Source organism: Hyperolius riggenbachi, chromosome 3, assembly GCF_040937935.1.
Source record: "Hyperolius riggenbachi isolate aHypRig1 chromosome 3, aHypRig1.pri, whole genome shotgun sequence".
NCBI lineage: Eukaryota > Metazoa > Chordata > Amphibia > Anura > Hyperoliidae > Hyperolius > Hyperolius riggenbachi.
The window spans coordinates 55,954,425-55,969,657 of record NC_090648.1 but is presented as its reverse complement, the minus strand read 5'-3'; the positions used below and the strand labels follow the sequence as shown (position 1 = coordinate 55,969,657).

At 44.1% G+C, this 15,233-nt stretch overlaps 1 protein-coding gene across 1 annotated transcript in view; it reads left to right on the top strand.

Moving 5' to 3' along the window:
• Positions 1–242: 242 nt before the first annotated feature.
• LOC137562627 (zinc finger protein 271-like) overlaps positions 243–15,233 on the top strand; it is a 53,615-nt gene continuing 38,624 nt past the window's right edge. Inside the window, exons 1-6 of the mRNA XM_068274148.1 lie at positions 243–427; positions 5,130–5,233; positions 5,320–5,440; positions 7,073–7,170; positions 7,282–8,215; positions 12,972–13,991. Coding sequence (XP_068130249.1) covers positions 7,357–8,215; positions 12,972–13,991 — 1,879 coding nt within the window. The 5' untranslated portion in view covers positions 243–427; positions 5,130–5,233; positions 5,320–5,440; positions 7,073–7,170; positions 7,282–7,356. The remainder of the gene's footprint in view (positions 428–5,129; positions 5,234–5,319; positions 5,441–7,072; positions 7,171–7,281; positions 8,216–12,971; positions 13,992–15,233) is intronic.

The following is a 15,233-nucleotide window of genomic DNA, read 5'->3' as shown; positions in this document are numbered from 1 at the left end:
CGAGATAGGTTTGCTGTAATCAGTCTCGGGAACCAGCGGGGCTCGGGGGCTGCAATTCGGCACAGAGCTGGATCGAGGGGTCCCCTCCCTACCCAGGCTCCTACTGCACATGCGGGGCTGCACTATCTGTCATTACCGTCCCTGTGTCCTAACTGCCCTGGCTGCGCACATGCTCAGTACAAAAATGCCAGGGACACACAAGACAGGGAAACACGGTGACGCAGGGACAGTTTTTATTATAGAGGATGCAGTTAGCTCACTGACCACAAGATGGCGCATGAACACCACTTACCAGCCGGAACGCAGAAAACGGAAATACAGAACCACAGAGAGGAGGTGATGAGATAGGCCCGAAGTTCAGAGGCATATTGTCTTGCAGCCCAGCCCCAGCAGCCTCTGGTAGCGCTACAATAAAACGGGATAACACGTGAGTATAATCCAAGCCCAATGCTCTCTGTCTTTCCTGTTTTAGGGAGAAAGAGACGGGAAGTGGTTACATACAGAGCGGAAGTACTGAGAGCAGAGCACGTGCTGACAGCAAAGGAGGGGGTGGAAGTTTATTTTATTTTCATTTCTGCCGTCTGTAATCAATACATCAAATATAGCATATTTTCATAGAGTGGGAGAGTGGAGGACAGGTATTAAGATGAGGGAGGCGAGGCTCGGTATTGTGGTGGTGGAGGAGCACATAGGCTATCATAAAAGCATACCTCCTAACTTTTTGAGATGAGAAAGAGGGACACTTAAGCCATGCCCCTGCTAAACCCATGATCACGCCCCCGGCACACCCCTAGTCATGGCTACTATAAAGATTTCATAAGAAAAATATGATGTTTTATAATTCAATTCACACTTCTCCTTTCTATCCTGGTTCATTTTCCTTCATATTAACATTTTAAAATTAGTAATATATCAATTTAAAGGATGAGAACAAAGTTTAGAGTCAAACACATTTTTTAGTAGAGAAATATATATATTTACATAGAAAGAGGAACAAATTCCTGAAAGAGGGACAAATGAGGAGGAAAGAGGGACAAAGAGGCACGGCTCCCAAAGAGGGACTGTCCCTCCAAAAGTGGGACAGTTGGGAGTTGAACTGTGTGCAGGGCCGGATTTGTGGGAAGGCCAGATAGGCACGTGCATAGGGCAGAGCCAAGCAAGGGGCGGGTTGACAAGCAGTCAACCTACCAACCAGTGTCCTCACTGCCGCTGACACTATTCCCCACAGTAATGAAGTGCTAGTGCCATGTTTGTGCACAGCCGCCCCCTGCTTTGCTCTGCACACAGTCCCATGTTTGTGTGTGCAGCAGCAGCGGCTACAGACTGGGCCAGCTTTACTAATGTGAGTGTGACAGGAGCAGTGGCTGTATCGCTGCAGCCCTGCTCGCTGTCATTGTCTTTAGACATCAAATGGTAAGGCTGCCCCCCCCCCCCCATCTTCCTCATCCTTGCTTGTGTGCCTGGGTAATATGAAGCAAGAAGAGATCTGTTCTGTGTTCAGCAGACACGAAGTGAAAGGAGGCTCATCTTCTTCGCCTCTTTCCACATGGTTACACACTACTGTGTGCAGGAATTGTACAGCTGCTGGGTCCGTCCTGGTGTGACATCCTGTAAGGGAGTGAGAGAGCACGTATGATTGAGTGGAGGACCCAGGACACTGTAAGTTGATTGAGATGAAGAAGTACTGTGTGTTTTAAACAAGAACTAAAGCTAAAAAAAAGCTTAAACAGGATTTACACATTTCTGTTTCTTCCAACCCCCCAGAGTGTTCTTGCCCCCAGTTTCTTAGGACTCCTCTCTGTCATATAGCTGTCACCCCTCTTAACCTCCTTGCCGGTTATCCCGAGCTGAGCTCGGGATAACCCGCCGCGGAGGATTGCTCTGGCCCTGCTGGGCCGATTTACATAATTTTTTTTTTAAAATCATGCAGCAAGCACTTTGCTTGCTGCGTGTTACCTGCGATCGCCACCGATTCGCCCCTACTTGCCGCGGTTGAGGGCCCCCCCCCCCCGGCAAGACCCCGTGCGCAGCCTGGCCAATCAGTGTCAGGCAGCGCTGAGGGGTGGATCGGGACTCCCGCTGACGTCGGTGACGTCATCACGATCGTCGCCATGGCGACGGGGGAAGCCCTAAAGGAAATCCCGTTCAGAACGGGATTTCCTTATGGGTGAGTGTGCCGGCGGCGATCGGAGGGGTGGGAGGGACGACGCAGGGAGGGGGGCATCATGTAACTAGCGCTAGGCTAGCTACATGATAAAAAAAAAAAAGATGCAAAAAACTGCGGACGCGGGAATTAGAACGGCAAGGAGGTTAAAAAGCTGACTGGGCACAGTCACAGCTATGGCACATGCAATGTCCTGTGTGCACAGCTCCTCCTTAATCATGCTCCCCAGTGACTGCACAGCAGCGATGGCTAGTGAGGTTCTGTGCTTGTACGATTTGGATTATTTCCCAGCTAAGCATGTGCAGAATGCTCTAGACCACGGTTGCCTTGCCGCTTGGAAGCATAATGGAGAAGATTGCATGCATGCGCCATAGCTGCAACTGAGGCCAGTTGCAGCTTTTTAAGTGTGGCTATAGCAGATGGAGAGGAGTCTAAAGGAACTGAGGGGCCAGAAGCAGTATTCCACCCCTGATGCGGGAAGAAGCCCCAGATATGTGTAAATCCTGTTTTTGCTTAGTTCATGTTTTCTGGAATTGTGTGTGGTGGTGTTTTTTTATTCTTTAAAGCATACCTGAGCTGTGTTTAAAACTATGCATTTTTACTTACCTGGGGCTTCTTCCAGCTCCCCGAAGTCCATGAGGCCCCACAGCATTCTCTGGGCCCCCTCCATTCTTTCGCAAGCGGCTCTGTAAGTTTGGCACTCTGACTGCGCATACACAGTCCCATTCACGCGCCCTTCTCAAGTATGCCTCTCATTCCATCCTGGTCCTTTAGCTCACACTGCGGCCCCCAGTTCTGATCCACACATCCCTCTAATGCTGGGTACACATGTTACGATTTCCCACTCGATCCGCAGGATCGATCAATTATTTTCGACATATTCGATCGGGTTTTGATCGATACAGCTGTTGATTTTGCATACTTAACATGCAAAATCGTTGGCTGTATCGATCGAAACCCGATCAAACATGTCGGAAATAATCGATCGATCCCGTGGATCGAGCGGGAAATCGCAACGTGTGTACCCAGCATAATGCATGGGTGGGAGGGGAGGTCATCCAATTACCTATAATGAGTGTGTACAAGCACAACTGTACTCGGTATGTGCAAGTACATGCCCAGTAGAACAAAGCAGCTTGTGCAAAGAGGAAAAGGCCATACACAAGTGGGTTTGTGTTACTGGGCATGTGCAGACCATACTCGAGCATGTCAAGTACAATGGGGCTTGTACACAGAGGGAAGTGCAGACTCGAGAAAGAAGAGAGCCTCAAACAGCAGTGGTGGGGTCTGAATATGTTCAGAGGTTCCCAGCACTGGAACAGTGGGCTCCAGGAGGATCTACTATGGTAAGTATCTAATCTTTATTTTGCTATATGTTAGGGGGGAAAGTGTGTGTAAGTTGGGGGTTGTGGTTGGTTGAGATGCTGTTAGGTTGGTCAGGGGGCAGCTGGTGACAGTGGGCCTTGGGCGGTAAAAAGTAGATATCCGGCCCTGACTGTGTGCTTAGCAAGCAGTTCCCAGGCAGCAGTGAGCAGTTATCAGGCAGCAGTGAGCAGCTACCAGACAGCAGCAAGCAGTTGTGAGAGTTTGAGAGGCATTTCACTGCTTATCAACTGTCCGTGACAGAAACCTATGAGGTTTAAATGGCGCATCATTTGCATCTCAAGCGAACTCAGAACGGCGCAGAGTTTGTGGTTCAACCACTGAGAAACAGAGCATGCGCACACCCATTAGAGGCGGTGCCTTCACTACATTAGACGACGGCCGCGCTTGTGACGTCAGCCCCTGATGAGTCCACAGGACGAAACGCGTAGGGTGGAGCCAGGTGCGTCTGGCGTCACTGGAGGCGGGACCTCACCGATCGGAGGAGTTTGTGTGGAAGCGCAGTAAGAGGAAACGGGATGCCGTGACCATACAGAGTGACCGCTACCACTGGGCTGGGGAGCCCGATAGGCCTGGAAATTTCTGACATATGTGATTGGATTAGCGCAGGGCAAAGCGCCACTTTTAAAAATTGTTTTACACTATGAGCTTTTTATTGTCTTTTTATATGTAAACTATGGATTAAACCTTCTGCTACTGGAATATGGAATTTGGTCGTAAATTGGTCCACTGATATTACACGCTAGATCCACCTGGATGTGAGGTGTCCAGTATCCGATGAGCTGCTACTATATAGGGGAGAGTGTGGACATGCACAAAGTGTGGAGCACAATTTGATCACTGGACACCCTGGGTGGGCATGCATAATATCAGTTTAACAGTAATGCACTATGTGTAGTATTCTTTGAATTGTGCATGTTTATGGATTGCTGCCAGTGAAGAGGATCGCTGTCTTTTATATTATCTGATTGTATGGTGGACATTCTGATAGCGAAGACTCTAAGGTGGATTTAAGATTCTAAAAAAAACGGGCTGGTGCAGTTTACCCATATATAGTAAAAAAAAGAGAGAATCCTTAGCTTTTCCCATTTTAAGAGTGGCTATTTTTAAGCCAATCCTGATGTAATTTCCTCCCTAACGCTCCTCTTCCTGATTTGCCCACCCCTCACAATAGAAAGTGCATTGTCTCAGCATGAGAAATATTGGCCAATCAGAGAGGAACAGAGGTGTGGGAGGGGAAAACATGAGGGGAAGAGGCTTCAGCCAATTAGGCTGCATTAGTTAAGTCTGAGGGGAAGTAAAGAAGCAAAAAAGGACAACCCAGCATGCCCTGCAACTTCTTTTGTGTACCAAATAAGAGTCAGGTAAACTGGGGAATGATCATTTATCAACAAGAGAAGTAATAGTGATTTTAACTGTTGGATTGCCTGGTTAGCATCCTTATTACTTCTTTACCAGATAAAAATAAAGAATTGATTTTTTATTTTATGCCCGACAGTTAGACTTTAATGAGAGCAGACTGGAAAGGTGAGGGGGGATTCTGGAACTGTCACATGACCTTATTTTCAGTCTTTTCATACAGATTTTTCCTTCTGTGAAGTCTAGTGACCATCACGGTGCCCCCACCTCACACCTGTTATTTGAAACTCACGTGAAGCAGGATATCCTCGTTGATCTGCTATTGGGGTGAGTTGAGTATTTCCAGGAATTATGGGACCGTATGCAGTGACAGTGATTTGTATGGGTAGTGACTGTATCCTTTTATCTGTAAGGTTCCTATAAGGAAGCACAGTCTCATCTATTTCTCTATGGAGGAAGGGCAGTATATAGAAGGACACCAGGACCTCTACAAGGGCACCATGATGGAGAATTAGCCACCCCTCACATCACCGGGTAAGAGGAGACTTTCATTTCTTATAAAGGGGAGAGCAATACTTGGGGTTTACCGAGATTCCCCCCTTATATCCATCATCCGGTAAACACATACAGTTTCTCACAAAATTGATCTCTCTGACTTTTCTAAATATTTTATATCTATTCATGAGACAACACTGAATATATGACACTTTGATACATTGTAAAGTAGTCAGGGTACATTTTGTATAACAGTGTGGATTTGCTGTCCCATCAAAATAACTCAATCCATTCCCAAAAGAGTTAAGACAGTGTTGAAAAATAATGGTGGGCACATAAAATATTCTATTGATAGAATGGCAAATTAGACTGTTACAAAAAGCTGTACACTGTCTACTTGACATTGCATCACAGTATCATATCTCTGTGTGTGATATGTGCTCGCTTTTGTGAGGTACTGTAAATTCATTCAGTGAGTGTGTGTTACCTACAGATATCCAGTAACTGAAAGCCACCAGAGAGGTGTACAGTCTTTTTATTCCCAGTATTGTCCACCTATATCTCCCATCATCTGATAATCACATAGAGACCAGGTATTCAGTCTGTGTGTTTTTCCTACAGCTATTTTAAAGTGGATCCGAGATGAACTTTTACTCATTGCATAATTGTGTTCCTTTTCTATTGTTTTATAGGGCATTCCTCAAGCCAAATGCTTTTTTGTTTTTGTTTTAATACTCTAATTCCCTATAAACTAAACAAGCCTCACCCACAGCTTTTAAGAGAACTTCGGCATTTTCAGACAAGTAGCAAGGGCTCATGGGATCTCAGTCTGGGCAGGAGGAGGGGGAGGTATTACTAGCCAGAGATTTCAGAGGCAGAGGGGAGGAGGGGGGATTAGTTTTTTTCATAGGCTGAGTGCTGAAGATGCAGATAAGCCTGCCTGTGTGTAATGTTTACAAACAACATGGCTGCTGTCATTGTATCACTGGAAGAAATAATCATATTCTATTGAAGCTGTTTGCAGCTAGATTTGCTGTGTAAACTTTAGATGAGATATATAGACAAGTTACTTCTGATAGTTAGTTTTTGATCTCGGATTCGCTTTAACAAAAACTCACCAGCGAAATTTATAGGTTCACTTTACTCCCAAGATTATCCACCTATATCTCCCATCATCAGATAAACACATAGGGCTCGATTCACAAAGCGGTGATAACCCAGTTAAAGACTTTAGGCGTGATAACCATTTTTATCATGCCTAAACTCAGTTTAGGCATGCTAAGTTTAGGCATGCTAAGTTTAGGCATGATAAGTTTAGGTGTGATAAGTTTAGGCATGCTAAGTTTAGATAAGGTTATTACGTGCGCAAAGTCCCGCACGCAAAGCAGCGCCATTAAACTCTATGCAAAGTGCACCAGACTTTGCTAGCACAAAACTTTTGATCAGCTGTGCACTGCGGTGCTAACCCAGTTGGTGCTTAAACTTATCACGCCTAAAAACTTATTACACCTAAACTTATCACGCCTAAACTTATCACACCTAAACTTATCATGCCTAAACAGAGTTTAGGCGTGATAAAGAGCTTTTCACCACGGTGCTAACTGTTAGCACCGCTTTGTGAATCAGGCCCATAGAGACAACGTATTGAGTCAGCGTGTGTGTTTCCTACAGATGAATCAAGCAACAGAAACCCATCAGAGAGAAGTACAGGTCCTCTTTATTCTCGGGATTGTCCATTGGCAGGTCACACCACCACCCACCATTATCAGGTAGGTACAACTGAGGGTCCCCAGAGACTCCAAACTGTATTACATTATCCTTCTCCATACGCTGTTATCTGTGTACATAATATACAATTAGCTCTCATTTTGTGAACTTAGGGTGGAGAACTGATACATGCAAGTGTTGTTGTTAAAGTGAAAGAAGAAGAGACATGTGTGAGGGTTGATCATCAGATGCCTATGGAGAAGTGTGACATGATGAAGACCATTAAGGAGGAAGAAGAAGAGGCCTATGTGAGGAGTTATCAGCAGCCTGCAGAGGAGGGTGACGTGAGGATAATCAAAGAAGAAGAAAATGAGATGTTTGTGAGGGGTGACATGATGGGGACAACTAAAGAGGAAGAAGAAGACACCATTGTGAGGAGTGATCAGCAGTCTATGGAGGAAGGTGACACTATGAGGATAAAAGAAAAGGTGACATATGTGAGGAATGATCATCAGTCTATGCAGAATTGTGACATTAGGAGGAGAACTGAAGAGGAAGAAGACGACACCATTATGGGAAGTGATCAGCTGTCTATTAAGTTGGGTGACATAATGGGGACAAGAAAAGAGGAAGAAGAGGAGACATATGAGAGGGTTGATCCACAGTTTATGAAGAAGTGTGACATTATGGAGACAAGTAAAGAGGAAGAAGAAGAGATGTATGTGAAGAGTGACCCGCAGTCTATGGTGGAGTGTGAAATAATGAGGACAAGTAAAGACAAAGAAGAAGAGACCTATGTGAGGGGTGATCAGCAGTCCATGGAGAAGGGTGACATGATGACGACAATCAAAGAGGAAGTAGAGGAGACATATGTGCAGGGTAATCAGTGGTCTATGAAGGAGGGTGACCTGATGAGGACAAGTAAAGAGGAAGAAGAGGAGACATATGTGAGGCATGACCAGCAGTCTATGGCGGAGGGTGACATGATGAGGGCATGTAAAGAGGAAGAAGATGAGACATATGTAAGGAGTGACCAGCAGTCTATGGAGGAGGGTGACATGATGAGGACGAGTAAAGAGGAGGACGATGTTACAGAGGGCAGAACAGGTGAGTAATCAGCAGTAAATATAGAATAAATGTGTCTCTTTATTGCTGGTGTGACTGTGTCCCTGTTTACAGACTGGCCTGATTCGGGTTATGCTGTGTACTCATTAGATTTTTGTCATCTTAAACTATCATTCTTGATTGTGTTTTGGTGACAGCTTACTAGCAATAACAGTACAGACATCCTGATGGCTTTGGAGTTCCCTGTTCTGTTCTGTGGAGAGGGGATGTGGTGAAGGAGTGAGAAGCATCCGCTATATCTTGCAGCAGCAATACAATGCTGATCAGGCAAGGACTTTGCAATTGTGAGAGTCATTAAATTGTCACATGTAGTTATAATCACTGATCATTTCAAGTATTAGCAGTAGGGTATTGTACCCGTTTAGCCATCAGTAAAAGCAAGAAGTTTTAAATCAGGATGATACCATTTATTGGCTAACTAAAAATAATAAGAACAAGCAAGCTTTCGGCCTTGCAGCCTTCGTCGGATGTAAGGCAAGGCCGAAAGCTTGCTTATTCTTATTCTTTTTAGTTAGCCAATAAATGGTATCATCCTGATTTAAAACTTCTTGATCATTTCAAGTGATAGAAATCTACCATGTGTGTAGTTTAAATTAGCTCTACCAGCCTGTAATAAGCTAATAATGGGCACTGCATATTGCTGTATACAGATTGGTCACAGTAGAGGTGACTTAGGGTTTCCCGCCTGTAATAAGCTGATAAAGGCTACTGTACATTACTGTACACATATTGTTTACAGTAGGGGGTTACTTGGTGTTACTGACCTTTAATAAGCCAATAATGATTACTGTACATAAATTGGTTACAGTATGGGGAGACTTAGTGTTTCTGGCCTGCAATAAGCTGATAATGGTTACTGTACATCAGTTGGTTACAGTAGGGGATAAGTTAGTGTTTCCGGCCTGTTATAAGCTGATAATGGGTACTGTACATAACTGTATATAGATTGGTCACAGTAGGGGATGAGTTAGTGTTTCCATCCTGTTATAATCTGATAATGGGTACTGTACATAACTGTATATAGATTGGTCACAGTAGGGGATAAGTTAGTGTTTCCGGCCTGTAAAAAGCTTGTACTGGTCACTGTACATTACTGTACATAGATTGGTTACAGTAGAGGGTAATGTCACGTGTCCCCTACTGGCCAGAACACGTAGATCCTCCCAATCTGCTTCAGCCCACAGATCATCCAGTCTTGTGGATGCAGTTGATGTGCGGGAGCAGCTGACATTGGGCAAACAGACAGGCCAGGAGGAAATGTATTATAAACTCAGCACTCTACTATGCACATGTTTATGGTAAAAAGCCTGCCACCACCTCTTTTATTTGGGAAAAGAGGAACCTGCTATCTAATCTGAGCTAAGAAGAAAGGGTTAACACAATCTATACTCACTGAAACAATACAACACTCTGGGTAACGTCTCTTCAGAAAAGCAAGGTTCATTCTGCTGAACTCAAATCAGGTAAATAGCCATAAAAATGACTTTTTTTGTCATTCTGAAATTTAAAATGTTACAATATAAGTTACTGATCTCCACAGAACAAAAATATTATAAATAATAATTATAAAAAATCATAGCAAACAGTATGAAATTTAACCTCCCTGGCGTTCTATTAAGATCGCCAGGGCGGCTGCGGGAGGTTTTTTTTTAAATTAAAAAAAAACTGTTTCATGCAGCCAACTGAAAGTTGGCTGCATGAAAGCCCACTAGAGGGCGCTCCGGAAGCGTCATTCTGATCGCCTCCGGCGACCAGAATAAACAAGGAAGGCCGCAATGAGCAGCCTTCCTTGTTTTGCTTACATCGTCGCCATAGCGACGAGCGGAGTGACGTCAGCCGCCTCCGATCCAGCCCTTAGCGCTGGCCGGAACTTTTGTTCCGGCTGCGCAGGGCTCGGGCGGCTGGGGGGACCCTCTTTCGCCGCAGAGCGGCGGCGATCAGGCAGCACACGCGGCTGGCAAAGTGCCGGCTGCGTGTGCTGCTTTTTATTTTGCAAAAATCGGCCCAGCAGGGCCTGAGCGGCGACCTCCGGCGGTGATGGACGGATATATTCGTTCATACCGCTAAGGAGGTTAAAAAGCAGAAATGAAGAAAATAACACTTAATAGGTTGGAGGTGTCTGAATCCCTTGTTTGTAATAGTCCATGTGGAATGTTCTCGTTTTAAAGGACAACTGAAGTGAGAGGGATATGGAGGCTGCCATATTTATTTCCGTTTAAACTATACCGGTTACCTGGTTATCCTACTGATCCTCTGCCTCTAATACTTTTAACCATAGACCCTGAACAAGCATGCAGATCAGATGGCTCTGACATTATTGTCAGATTTGAGAACCGGGCCAGATTTGTACTCTTTACCGCCCAAGGCCGCTGTCACCAGCCTCCCCCCCCCCTCCAGTATAGGTAGTGAGATGACCCCTCCCCAATTCTCTCCAGTATAGGTAGCCAGATGACCCCTCCCCCTTTCCTCTAGTATAGTATCCCTTAATCACTCCTTTTCCCACTTCCCCCCTTTCAGTATAGGTAGCCAGCTTTCCTTCACACCGCAGCAGCCATCAGTGTCACTCATTTCTCTGCTTATCTCCAGTGCAGAAGCTTCCTTTTCCCCTCTGTCTCCAAGGCTGCCCAAGTCCATAGCCGCCCGCCACAATGCAAGCGTGTACAGAGAGCAAGGTGGCTGCTGCACAGGTGGTTAGCAGCAGAGTACCACGGTCAGGCGCTCGCCTGATCTCCCTGCATTGCAAGATTTGCAAATGCTGCATAAGTTCAGCCTGCTGCTTTGGTGCCCTTTCCTCTGTGGTGCCCTAGGCCATGGCCTAGTGGCCTTGTCCTAAATCCGGCCCTGTTTGAGAAGATTAGCTTCATGCTTACTGCAGCCAAATAGGGCTGCCAGGCAACTGGTATTGTTTAAAAGGAAATAAATATGTCAACTTCCATATTCTTCTTACTTCAGTTGTCCTTTAAAAGTCCATTTAAAATGGAAGCCGGCCTCAGGAGTTCTCTGGCTGCCTCCAGGTTCCTTCACTGATGTTACAAAATGGAGAACTGTGACTGAATTCCAGAGCCTCTTCTTTTATACAACCCTGCTTTGAGGGCGGCACTCCGAGCCGGCCCCCGTACTGGAGGGTAGGAGACCCCTGACTATTTGGAGTGAAAAATTGCTCTTAAAAAGTATGATCATCCATATTTCGCTTTATACAGTAATGACATATTCATGATTTGTCAAATTTTCAGCGCTTTAGTACTAAGTGTGGATATTGTAGGGCATTCCGTTACAGAGAAGTTTAATGACGTGGTTGCTGCTTATGTCAGCCCAGTGAAAAAGATATAGCTATATTCGGCAGGACGCTAGCAATTCAGCTAAATTTTATCATACTGATCAAAAGTACAACATCTCTTAGGACAGACTAATGAAGTACAGTTATCTTTAATAGGGTGGCGTGTGGCTCCATTCTGCTGCCCTCCTGCTGAGTTTCAGGGCTGCTCTGCCATGCCACTACACCAACTGGCTTGTTTACACCTATTTGTAAGCTCCCTGAAAGGGGGATGCTTTCTTCCAGGCAATAGGAACACACTGTAATTTAGGAACAAGGTTTTTGTCTCTGGTGTGGAGAACAGACCTCAAGTGTCCTGTCCCTACACAATGCAACCTCAAATTGGATTGTAATTGACAATCTGTGTACAAAAAATGATTATGATCGTGATTTTCTTGGTTCTGTCGTGACAGGTGAGTTAGTGTCATTGGACTGTAACAAGCTGATAATGGTCACTGCACATTACTGTGCACAGATTGATTGCAGTAGGGGTGACTTATGTATAGGAGTATACAGTATATGTAAGTATTAATATCCAGCTACAGAAGTATTAGTTGTTTTGGATCTCTACGACATAAATGGATAATTCCTTTACCTCGCAGCTCCTATAATTTAGTGTTGTGTAATGTCACAATATCGTTTGCAGAATTAGGAACAAGAGAGAGGAAAAGGTACATTACAAGGGGCATATGAGTGACACGAGGATACAATGGTAGTAAGAATGTGTAAGTGAAAGCCCATTGCTCTACAAACATGACACAGAATTCTTGCTATAAGTACATATAGGTCTGTTGTCACAGGAGTAAAATATTGCTTCCATTGTCTCATCAAGCTCTACAATTTACTGCTATTCCAAGTACGGCCAATGCTTTAGCTGTAGGGAGGGTCAATGAGATGCAAATAACTGACTTTTCTGCAAATGTAATGCAAATTCTTTGCAGGTAATCAAATTTGTCAGGAAGTGAGTTTGATTAGTGGAATTCTTCGCTGATAAAATATGAACGCAAAGATAAGTTATTGTCATGTGATTTGCCACCTGTAATGAGCACAGTTCTCTGTCAGGCTGATAACTAGTGAAGGTCAGTGACATGTCATTGTCAACAACTCTGAGATGGTGCAAATTGTATTCTAATTCTATGCAATGTTATGCAGCTACTGCATCTAGTCTATTTCTTATATATAGTTACATAGTTATTTTGGTTGAAAAAAGACATACGTCCATCGAGTTCAACCAGTACAAAGTACAACTCCAGCCCGTCCCCCACATACACCTGTTGATCCAGAGGAAGGCGAAAAAACCCCCACAAGGGGTATAACCTTTGCATCAGCTTGGTATTATCAGCCGCTTACTAACCATCCCTAATGATAATTGTTCCTTCCATCAGAATTCTCTAACAGGAAACAATGATGTTTCTCTATTTGCAGCACGGAGTCCCAGCATCAGGAACATCTCAGAGACTCGTCTCGCTGTATCCACTTACTGTACAATGGATGATGATGATGTCATTGGACAAGAGTCTCCTACAGATATCCTGATTACCCCAAATCTTCCCCTAGACCCTCCTCACCTGTCTAACCCTGAGGGGCCTCATACCCAGCACAGCTCTCCCACTGCTGGAGGATCTTATTCCTGTTCCACGTGTGGGAAATATTTTGCATGCAAATCACAGGTTGTCATACATGAGAGATCTCATACTGGAGAGAAGCCCTATTCATGTGCTGAGTGTGGGAAATGTTTTACAGTGAAATCTCATCTTGTTAATCATGAGAGATCTCACACTAGTGTGAAGCCATATTCATGTGCTGAGTGTGGGAAATGTTTTGCACGGAAATTACATCTTGTTAATCATGAGAGGTTTCACACTGGTGAGAAGCCATATTCATGTGCAGAGTGTGGGAAATGTTTTGCACAGAAATCTCAGCTTATTAGACATGAGAGATCTCATACTGGTGAGAAGCCATTTTCATGTGCAGAGTGTGGGAAACGTTTTATACAGAAATCAAATCTTATTAGTCATGAGAGATCTCATACTGGTGAGAAGCCATATTCATGTACTGAGTGTGGGAAATGTTTTGCAAGGAAATATCAGCTTGTCAATCATGAGAGATCTCATACTGGAGAGAAGCCATATTCATGTGCTGAGTGTGGGAAATGTTTTGCACAGAAATCTCAGCTTATTAGACATGAGAGATCTCATACTGGTGAGAAGCCATATTCATGTACTGAGTGTGGGAAACGTTTTATACAGAAATCAAATCTTATTAGTCATGAGAGATCTCATACTGGTGAGAAGCCATATTCATGTGCTGAGTGTGGGAAACGTTTTATACAGAAATCAAATCTTATTAGTCATGAGAGATCTCATACTGGTGAGAAGCCATATTCATGTGCTGAGTGTGGGAAATGTTTTGCACAGAAAAATTGTCTTGTCACTCATGAGAGATGTCACACTGGTGAGAAGCCATATTCATGTGCTGAGTGTGGGAAATGTTTTGCATATAAAGCTTGGTTTGTCACTCATGCGCGATCTCACACTGGTGATAAGTAAGGGTTAGTGAAATATAGCTCCACCTTTAGGGCTCTTTTCCTCAAGCAGTTGATAGGCAGTGAAAAGAGTCTCAGTCTCTCGCATCTAATTGCTCGCTGTTGCTTGGTAACTGTTCACTGAGCACGCAGTTCTGCCACTTGTGGAAAAGGGCCTTCAGCGAACATGAACTGGCCACAGCATACTGCTCTCCATCTCCCCAACATAGTCAGAAGTAGGGAGGATGAGGTGTGGAGTGCAGCAGTTTCACTTATCCCTCTCTCATCACTGGTGATAAGATCTATTATTGTATTGAGTTTGCAAAATGCTTTGGCCATAAGCGTTCTTTTATTTCTCGCTAGGTGCACATGGCAGCATATTTACACAGAATCCTGAGGACTCTTTCATGCTGCTCAGTGGATTGACTTGCAAAGCATTAAAGTCCCTGAACTGAGGTGTCATGATAAGATAAACATGGGTACATATAGTACTACGCCCAGTTACAATTTCCCCTGTGTTCACTTTCTATTTATTCCATTGTAAAGATTAAAGTAAATCTGTAATTTGAAATAAATCAAATCTTATACAATTAAATACTGTTTCACTATAAATCTTTATTCAGAGAACACCCCAATACACAGATATTCCTAGGATATGAAAGAAATATAAACTTTTTATCAACAGTAGAGTTAATTAGTATGCAGGCTGAGAGGGGTTCCTATGTGTTTTCATATGATTGTATATTCAGAAAACATGAAGAGATATGAGCTGAATGCACACAGTCCAGTAAGATGAGAAGAGAGGGATTTATCTTCCAGCAATGGTAAGCTGGACACACACAGGACTGATATTCAGAGAGATTGGATCACTGTGACTGTGACGGGATCTTCCAGGGATCTCCTGATTGCTCTAAATAATTTTAGGGGTAGCCTTATAGATCCTTATTGTTAGATCCTGACAAAGGAAGATGGGCAAGTATTTTACATGAAGTTATAAACATGATCGCAGCAAACGGTAATGTATTAGCAGTCAGATGTACTCCCAGGTCATAATATACTCCAGCACAAATAGTGCAGATATACCCCAATGCCTCAGTGCTGTACCACAAATGTAAATTGGAAGCAGATGATTGGATACAGGTGTTTTGGGCTTGAAGTGAGAT